Source organism: Triticum aestivum, chromosome 7A (genome assembly GCF_018294505.1).
Source record: "Triticum aestivum cultivar Chinese Spring chromosome 7A, IWGSC CS RefSeq v2.1, whole genome shotgun sequence".
Classification (NCBI taxonomy): domain Eukaryota; kingdom Viridiplantae; phylum Streptophyta; class Magnoliopsida; order Poales; family Poaceae; genus Triticum; species Triticum aestivum.
Window position 1 is genome coordinate 479,020,691 of NC_057812.1, and position 9,067 is coordinate 479,029,757.

Genomic DNA, 9,067 nt, shown 5'->3' on the forward strand with positions numbered 1-9,067 from the left:
GCTGCCTCTTCTCCGGCGAGATCCCTTCTTCTCCGGCGAGCTCGGGATGAACTAGAAAAGGTGACTGACGAAATGAAAAATTGCAGGTCCTTGAAAAATAAAATTAGCAAAACCGAACAAAACACGTCTGAGAAGCACATTTTTAAAAAGAAAATAGTCTAAGAACCAGATTTTTTTTATTAAACAGCGACAAAAGTTCCCCTCGCTGGAATTTGTCTAACTGCCGGCCGGTCGGGCGATGCCTGGTGTCCGGCGACCTCGGGAAGCTCGTCACCTCTGACAATGGAAATGGGACGATAAGCCGTCCGATGAGCCGGCAAGGCCACGGGTCACCTTCTTGTTCCCGCGCTCGTAGCAAATCAACCTCTGCCGCTGCCGGAAAACAAATCATAAAAAAAGAGCAGGTTTTTATCTGCTTCCCCTTCTTCTTCTCCATTCTTCCCAGTCCAATCCAATTCAATCGGAGGATTTGCTTCGCCTCGCCGGTCTATAAATACCCCTAACCGGCCGCGGCCGGCTCAAAGAAGGAGTTCCTGGCTCCGATGGCCCCTCCGTCGGCGGCGCCCATCGAGGTGCTGGAGGGCACGGGCGAGAGCTCCTCGCCGCCCAGGTCCTCCGCCGCCCACGACGAGCTGCGGCGTAAGATATACGAGCGCCTGGTGCAGGCCGGCAAGCAGGGGGACTGTGATGATGCCTCGTTCCGGGACATGCTCGACGCCCATTTCGACAAGCTGCCACCCAGGTACCTGACGGACCTGAGTGAAAGCAAGGCGGAGGATGTGCTGCTCCACCGGGAGGTCCTCGACGAGTGCGCCCACAACGGCAACCAGCCCGTCTTCCGAGCTCGATTCCTAAAGGTACCCACCCCCACCCCGCTTTTCGCTTTGCTATTCATCCCCAAAACTAGCAAATTCCTCTCGAATCATAGACTACGTATTATCGAAAACCCTGGATGGATAGCTTGTGCCTTGTGCAGTATACAACAACCAAGTCCTTAAACCTAGTGTTGCGCGAAAATATTTCTTGCAAACAGCTAGTGTGGTGTATTATTTACTCTTAGAATTGAGATTTGGCTGGATTGGACACAAAAAAGATTGTAAAAAGGACAATTTATTACTCCCTTCGGTCCATATTAATTGACACTGATTTAGTAACTCCCTCCGATCCATATTAATTGTCGCTGATTTAGTACAATACTAAATCAGTGACAATTAGTATGGATTGGAGGGTGTAGTATTTTACAATTCTGTTGATCCACCTTGATGGGCAGTACATGGCAGTTCAACTTCAACCGGAATGGGAGGATGCCAGTCCCGACTCTGATACATATCAAAGGTTATTGGAAGACCTCACTTTGGAGAGGGTACATGGCACCGACACCACGGGCTCTATGTCTTCGCCATCAAGGTCATTCACTTCAAATCGTACCATGACTTATCTTTTATATTGCTGCTAGCTTCCTTTTGTATTTCACTTCACACAAGTTGTTTTCACTTCTAAGTGCTATTTTTACCTTCGCCAAATTCGAGACCAGTGGCTGCGATTTGTCCATCCTCCAATAAGTCATCCTCTCCAAGTGCTTCCAGCTTACAGTGTGTACTTGTTTGGTTTATGACTTTTAGTTAAAATGGCCTCTCAATTCTCCCCAGGGATTCAGAACCTGCCCTTCTTCATGAGATCATCTTCTCTTCCCTCGACAAGCCCAAGCTCCTTAGCCGGGTAAAGAAACATGACCAGGGGGGCAACTTTTTCTATAATTGTCTTGATACCCAATTTCATATAGCTTGCTTTTCACATTTTACATGCCAAGTTTCTTATGAGAAATCATTGTTCAACAGCTAACTGCATTGCTATCTGAAGTTGGACTGAATATTCAAGAAGCTCATGTTTACTCCACAACTGATGGCTTTTGTTTGGATGTTTTTGTTGTTGATGGGTGGAAGACACAGGTAAACTTTTAGCATATGTATACAAAGGTTGGACTGTTTATGACTTTCTGCAGATATTATATTTATGTTGTGCATAGCGTTTGACTATAATATCTCCAGAATTAATGAAAGAATCTTGCCAGTTCGCAGTGCTGCTGACTACAACTACTACCTGCTTACGTTTCTAAGACACTATGAACTACCCTTTCCGTTCCAAAATAAGTGTCGTGGTTTTAGTTCAAAATAAGTGTTGCGGTTTTAGATTAAATTGAACTAAAACCACGACACCTATTTTGGAACAGAGGGAGTATTAATCTCTATAATTACATTCTCTTGCATATGTCATCTTGATATTGTACATGCAGGAGACAGAGGCGTTGATTGCGACAATTGAGGATACATTAATGAGAAAAAATGTATGATGCCCTTTTCCATGTAACTTCAGTAAATGCAGTATTATGTGATATCTGCACTTTCAGTTAAGATGCCATCTCTAACATCTCCTTCCAGATCGAGTTAAATTGTCCCCATGTAAATATGTAGGGAGCACCACCTAACTCAGCAAATGCTTCATCCTCGGAGAAAATACTTGAGCTACGGGAACAGCTTGTGGATTGTGAAATCGACTGGAACATACTAGCAGTGGGGGAAAAGATCACATCTGGGTCTTCTGCAGACTTGTAAGAACTGCTCGACACTTGACAGTATATGTCCACCTTAGGGTTCATTTACTTGAAGTGCCCATTATGCCAATTTCACTTCTAGCCTGACCAGTGTACTCCTCTAGCCTCTGTAGACCTATCTAGGCATGCTGGCTTCTTCTGACAGGAAACGTTGGCATTTCACTCACATCTATATGAATGGCAGACGCCTTCCTTTTCCTCTGAAAACAATACAAGAATATCGTGAACCTACATTTGCTTTTGGTAAGCAAGGCCACACTAGGGTCTAACAGATCTCGTTCCTTTCTATTTCACAGATATAGAGGAATACATAGTGGTTTGGATGTTTGTATAAAGATACTCAGGAGCGCACATCAGAACAGCCCTTCAGAAGTTGAGTTCTTGCAGCAGGCGCTCATGCTAAGGCAAGCTTTCTGCGACCATTGCTGAATGATCAGTTATGTTTTATTCTGACTGATTCATGATATTTTGCATCCAGGAGAGTGAAGCACGAAAACATCCTTACATTTTATGGGGCATGCACAAAGCATCGAAAGTATTGTGCCATTGTAACAGGTACCATCAGTACTTGGCATAAATGATAAAAACCCAAAGAATATTATGGATTGTAACTAACTCTGCCATGATTGCTACTCTTTAGTCAGTTGCTGAACATTACTTTCGAATGCTCATACTACCATTGCATGATGCAGTACAAAACCATTGTCATGCTCGGATGCACCTGAGATATCAGCTACTGCATTGCTGTGATTGTTTTATGAATCTATGTTTGTTATTTGGATTGTGACTTATGGTTGAATCTGAAGTCAGGTAATTTACATCTTGGTCATGTTTGCGAAGCAACTTCTGATTGAAAAATTGTGAAATTTCCTCGCTCGAGTTTTTAAGCCGCACAGAACTATAATCATGTGTAGACTTCTTTTTATGCCCATTGTATGCTTAACAGTTTTTAACTTGCTGTCGCTCCTGTTAAGTCTGCTCATAGCTCACAACTTGCTAGCTTGATGGGCAGGAAAAATAAACGCTTTGCTATTGTGTTTGACTGTAATTGGATGTGTCTCTCGAATCCATTTCTGATAGTTTCTCTTTCCTGTATTCTTTCTTTATACAATTATGTGATACGCGATTATAGGGCTCTCTTTTCATTCAAGCAACCAGATTCCCGTTAGATACCATCACCAAGGATTTAAATTTCGGTCAAATTTTGTTCAAAATTCGCAAAATCAACAATTCTCGTTCAGGGGCGATAAAAATTCAGTTTTGGCCAAAAATATCGATTTATTTTGATTTTTTTCGCTTGATTAAGACGGCTTCGAGCAGTTATGCATCATGTTATGACTCTGGGTTCAATGGTTAACTTAAACAACTCTATGCTTCTGCGATCCTGAGTTCGAACCCCCATAAAGCATAAATTGCCCTGAATTTTTCTTTTCTTTTTAATAACTCGGTAGAAAAGGTAGACCAAAATTGTGTAGGTCTTAGAGCACAAACTGGAGATAAGATGGCTGAGTTATATGGACGCAAACCACCACAATGGAGTAAACTTTTTGGTGCCGTTATAATGTTTACTTATAAATATATTATCAGGTGCTGAATTTGAATTTAGCCAAAAAATGATTTTGCTTCCAGAATTTTCGTTAATTTCATGGAATTTGCGACTATCAGTCAGGAGTGAAAAAACTACAGAAATGAACTGAAATCTCTGACCATCACTACCTAGCTAGGCTTGCCCATCCTGCCTAACAGACCCTTCAGGGCTAAATCACGGTGACTGGAAGCCTAAGCCAGTCCCCTAGCCTGCTTTTTAGAATACTGTGCATGATTCTGTCTTAGAATCTTGTTTATTTATTGTGATTTTTAAATGAGTGTGTTGCGGAATTTTAACATAGCCCACTCTTTCTAGTAAACTCACCTTTTTTTTTCTCTAGAACACACAATGTGATGTCTTTTCACCTAGTATGCTCACCTTTTCCTCAAAAAAAAAGTATGCTCACCTTTTTCTCTTGTGTTAATTTTGTTCCTTTCAGAATACATGCCTGGAGGCGATTTATATGAATTTGTACACAAGCAAAATGATGTTTTGGACCTCCTTCTGATTCTAAGGCTTGCTATGAGCATCTCAAAAGGAATGGAATGTCTGCACCAGCACAACATAATCCATAGAGATCTGAAGACTGCAAACATTCTCATGGGCAACAATCATGTAGGCATACTTATTCAAACTGTCGAAGCTATTGGTCCTGAGAATCCGAGGGTCCATTTTATTCTGCTTTTCTATCATGGTATAAAACCTGGAAAATATATAAAAGCATTGAAGTGGTTGATTTTTTAGTCCGATGGGGCTGCTTTGTTACAAGCACATTCTTTAAACACGTAAGGGTTTATAGTTCACATCTGGCAAACTAGCAATGCCAGATAACGTTTTAAAGCTCAAATAAATTATAATAAGTTGCAAAAAAATGGAAATATAATTCCATTCAGGAAACTTTCGTTACTTAAGAACTTGATATCAATTTATATTTGTATGTTTTAAGACAAATTACTTGCTCTTAAAAATATTTTGTTTTTTAAATTGTGATTTTAATTATCTTGTGTCACAAACTTAACTTTTGTGTCCCTAAGCATATAAGTATTGGATCTACTTCTGGAAAATGGTGAGAAAATGATGATAAATATTTCCTCAACTGATGTAAGCTCACCTGCCTAGTCATTACGTATTAAATTGTGGATCTACTTCTGGAAATAGGTTGTGAAGATTGCAGACTTTGGTGTGGCTCGAGTTGGTACTCAGGAGGGACAAATGACGGCTGAAACTGGAACTTACAGATGGATGGCACCTGAGGTAGGGTTATTAATTTTCCTGTTGCTGTTTGAAAGTGTTTTTCTTTAACTTTAAGAAACTTTGAATGTTTAGTTTTGTTCGGTCTACCTGGTCCGTCCTTGTTATCTTCTGTACCAAAACTCCCAACCAATCTTTTGCTTGCTCTTTATCTCTTATGTTTCTCATGGCAAGTTCAAGGGACAAAGATCATCACCAGAATGTAACATGCCTCACTTTCCCTTGCTTTCTAATTTCTCATGGCAATGGGAAACATCATGTTCTGAATCATTGTGTAAACAATTAGTAATTTTTGCCCATAAACATGATTCACAAAGGCACGGTTCAGTGCTGGGGAAACCTATCAGATCCCAGTAGCAAGTATGGTTGGGTTACAAATTAATGAGGGGTTATTTCTTCTGCAACTTGTCCATAAAGGAGTGATGAATCGGCCACTGCTAAATGTAAGAGGTACATGGTCCATAAAGATGTCAAACTTCATAAGTTCCTGGCAGGGTCCAGGAAAATGGTTTTATGGGACCACCTTGAGAGGCTTTGGTCAAACAGTGCCATTTAGACATCTTAAATTCCTTCTCTTTAACTGAGATACATGTTTTGTACCTAATTCGTGGCAACAACTGACAAACATGACATCTCATTTTGTCAAGGAAAAAAGTTTCAACTTTGGAACTGTCTGCATGAGCTGAGATAAAAAATTCACAGGTTACTCCTGAGATTTTATTTTTTCGTGAGAAGCTCATAAGTGTTGTTTATCTTAATAGATTATTAACCATAAGCCTTATGATCACAAAGCGGATGTATTCAGCTTTGCTATTGTTCTATGGGAATTGATTACACTAAAGGTATGCGCTGGTGTCAAATACATCTTGAGCTTTCATCCGAGTTGTTTAAACTTCTGTACTATGTTGGCTATAGGTAACAATGAGCTCTTAATCATGCTGTAGGTCCCTTATGATAACATGACACCCTTGCAAGCTGCATTGGGAGTGAGGCAGGTACATCAGTGATGTTGGCTATCCCTCGATTAACTCAATGCTCATCTTAGTTCAGATCCCATTATTACAGACTCTTATCGTTTCTTCTTACGCTGTGCTGGCCTTGCGATAGGGATTGCGTTTGGAGATTCCGGCAGGTGTGCACCCAGGATTGTCGAAACTGATCGAGCAGTGCTGGGATGAAGATCCTGATACAAGACCTGTTTTTGCGGAGATCATTGTACAACTTGAGGACATCTTACAGGAAATTCAGGTAGAGGTAGAAACTCAAGTAGCTTTCAAACCAAGTTCTCTGCAAACAACCAGTCTTCACTTGAGTATTTTCTTTCTACAGGTGCCCAAGGGGGGCCATCGACGTTCTAGAGCAAAAATGCAAAAGAAATCACCACGATAGAAGAAAGAAAAGAAAAACGATGTGTGCATCAAAAGTGATGCAAAGGCCGGGGTCAACCACCTCTTCAGAAAAAAAGGGAAAAAACAAAAATATTTTTTTTTTCAACTCAAGGAGCATCGCTCTGAATTTAAATTGCTGAAAAAACGATAAAAGACCCACAACCATGCCAAAGGGTTTCACCTCCCCTTTACGGCATGTTCGGTTTAGCAGGGATTTGCAAGGATCAAAGGGCATTGACAGGGAACTGGGATAGATCCGTGCTGATAACTTGCCAAACCGAACAGGCCCTTGGGAGGTTTCCATCCTTGCACTACAGTGGTATCAGAAAGCTGAAGCTAGAAAGATTACCTGGTAGCTTGTGCAGTCTCCCCAATTCCAACAAGCCGCCGACATGCCGTTGCGTGTGATAGGGTTAGAATGTCCTCTCGTTTCTCTTTGTATGTTGTTTGTAGCAGCGTTTGTAACAGTTTCTTGCAGCTCCTTTTTCCATTTGAAGAGATGTATATGTATAGACCGTATATGCTGAGGTGAAGAAAGCATCAATTGCAACATTTTTGGGATGGAAGTATTTGTGTGATCTCTCGTGCGGATACAAGAGAACGGTACGAACAACGGCCTTCTCTCCACTCATTTGACAAAATCAGGCAAGAGTGTATAATAGGTCCAATCGCTGGGACTTTGTCATCAGGTTCCTGAGCTCAAGTATCTAAATCCACTTTTGTGGAGAAATACAACAAGCCGACCTTAGCTCAGTTGGTAGAGCGGAGGACTGTAGTCGTTGCAGATAAATCCTTAGGTCACTGGTTCGAATCCGGTAGGTCGGATACGTTTTTTTTATTTTCGAGAGCATCCTTTCTTTAAAGGAATTGTTTGGGGGTGTGTAAAATGACTAACAAAATTGCTCCCTCAATGATCCTTCCTCGAGCAGCCAACGGGGACGCGGTGGCGGTCACAACCAGCCCGCGACGTCAATCACAGATAGTGTGCGTGCCACGCGGGCGACAGATACTACGAGGCGTTTGACATGGGTGACACAGTGACTTCTAGGCTTGCACAATGGCCGCAAGACATGGGGCGTGCGAGAGCGGTTTGATGATGCAGAACATCGCACATGGCGGTGTTGGGCAAGTTATCCGGCACCCACGAGGCCTCTGCCACCTGCGCTTACCTGAATGATTTGCGCTGTGTCCTGAGCTGTCGGCGGCTGATTTTAATGAAAACTGATCTTGGTGGCACTAGCGGCTTTTAGAGCATCTCCAGCCGCGTCCCCACAGGCCTTTCTCACACGTTTTTCTCACGCCGACGTCTAAAAGACGACCCAGTCGTGTTTTCAGAAACTCGTTCTTCGTCGGCTTGGGCTGAAATTGACGCCGGCGTACCCAGGCCGAACCAGGCGCACTGGGGGCGCCGGGGCGAGCGCTTTTCGCGCGAAAGAACCGCGGGCCAGCCACGCCAGCGAGACGACGCCTCGTCTTTCCTTTGAGCGCCTCGGTTTCCCGCGGGAATCAATGGCAAGGGTGTCGCCGGTCAGCCTTGCCATTGATTCCTCATGGGCGGCGTGTCACGGGCAGCGCGGCGACGCCTCCCCTCCCGCCACGTATACACACGGTGCGGGCTATAAAACCCCTCGCTCCCCCCTCGCCGCTGGCCACACCAGCCCGAGCCCAAACCAGCCACCGAGCTCCCTCGTCTCTGCTCTCCCCCGTCTTTGCTCTTTCCCGTCCATGCCGCCGAGCTCCCCCGTCCTCTCCTTCCCAAGCGATGGTTGAACGCTTCCCCGACGATGCCGCGGTGGCCAACGGCTTCAGCCGCCGCTCGCTCCAGGAGTGGGAGGCGTGGCTGCTTTTCAAGGCCAACATCCCGGCACCGCCGGACATGCGCGCCGGGTCGACGAGGTGGAGGCTCAGCAACGGCGGCGTCCCCATCCCCCCGTGCCCGGCGTCGACGCGCGCCCCAGCGTCTTCGCCGCCGAGGTCGACCGCGTGCGGTCGTCCCTCACGGAGGAGCAGCGCGCCCTCCCCAAGTGCGCCGCCGACAACCACGTGGCGTGGGCGGACTACTTCCAGCGGCGACAGGCGCAATGGCTGGCGTCCACGAACGGGGCGCCAGTGGTCGGCGGCATCAAGAACAGCGACGGCCGCCGTGTCTGGTGGGGCGTCCCAGGCTGCACGCTTCACGAGGTGCCTCGAGGGCGGCAATAACCCGCCGCTGGCATACCCTGCCGCGGC

The 9,067-nt window shown here is 44.7% G+C and overlaps 1 protein-coding gene and 1 non-coding gene across 2 annotated transcripts; both read left to right on the top strand.

The window, feature by feature from the left end:
- The first annotated feature begins 201 nt into the window (after positions 1-201).
- LOC123147673 (serine/threonine-protein kinase STY46) lies at positions 202-7,418 on the top strand. The gene is made up of 14 exons (XM_044566943.1): positions 202-857; positions 1,271-1,407; positions 1,650-1,719; positions 1,839-1,949; positions 2,294-2,344; positions 2,472-2,608; positions 2,908-3,015; positions 3,090-3,166; positions 4,639-4,814; positions 5,358-5,453; positions 6,212-6,292; positions 6,395-6,445; positions 6,558-6,698; positions 6,780-7,418. The coding sequence occupies exons 1-14, from the start codon at positions 543-545 to the stop codon at positions 6,837-6,839; spliced, it is 1,611 nt and encodes a 536-aa protein (XP_044422878.1). The 5' UTR covers positions 202-542; the 3' UTR covers positions 6,840-7,418.
- Positions 7,419-7,577: 159 nt separating this feature from the next.
- On the top strand, positions 7,578-7,663 carry TRNAY-GUA (transfer RNA tyrosine (anticodon GUA)). Its single transcript is given in 2 exon segments — positions 7,578-7,614; positions 7,628-7,663. It is a non-coding gene; the product is annotated as a tRNA-Tyr (tRNA).
- The last annotated feature ends 1,404 nt before the right edge of the window (positions 7,664-9,067 follow it).

Coding starts and splice junctions, on each gene's coding strand:
- LOC123147673 (XM_044566943.1), top strand. CDS start 543: ATGGCCCCTCCGTCGGCGGCGCCCATCGAGGTGCTGGAGGGCACGGGC. Junction 3,167..4,638: donor GTATTGTGCCATTGTAACAG/GTACCATCAGTA, acceptor TGTTCCTTTCAG/AATACATGCCTGGAGGCGAT. Junction 4,815..5,357: donor TTCTCATGGGCAACAATCAT/GTAGGCATACTT, acceptor TTCTGGAAATAG/GTTGTGAAGATTGCAGACTT.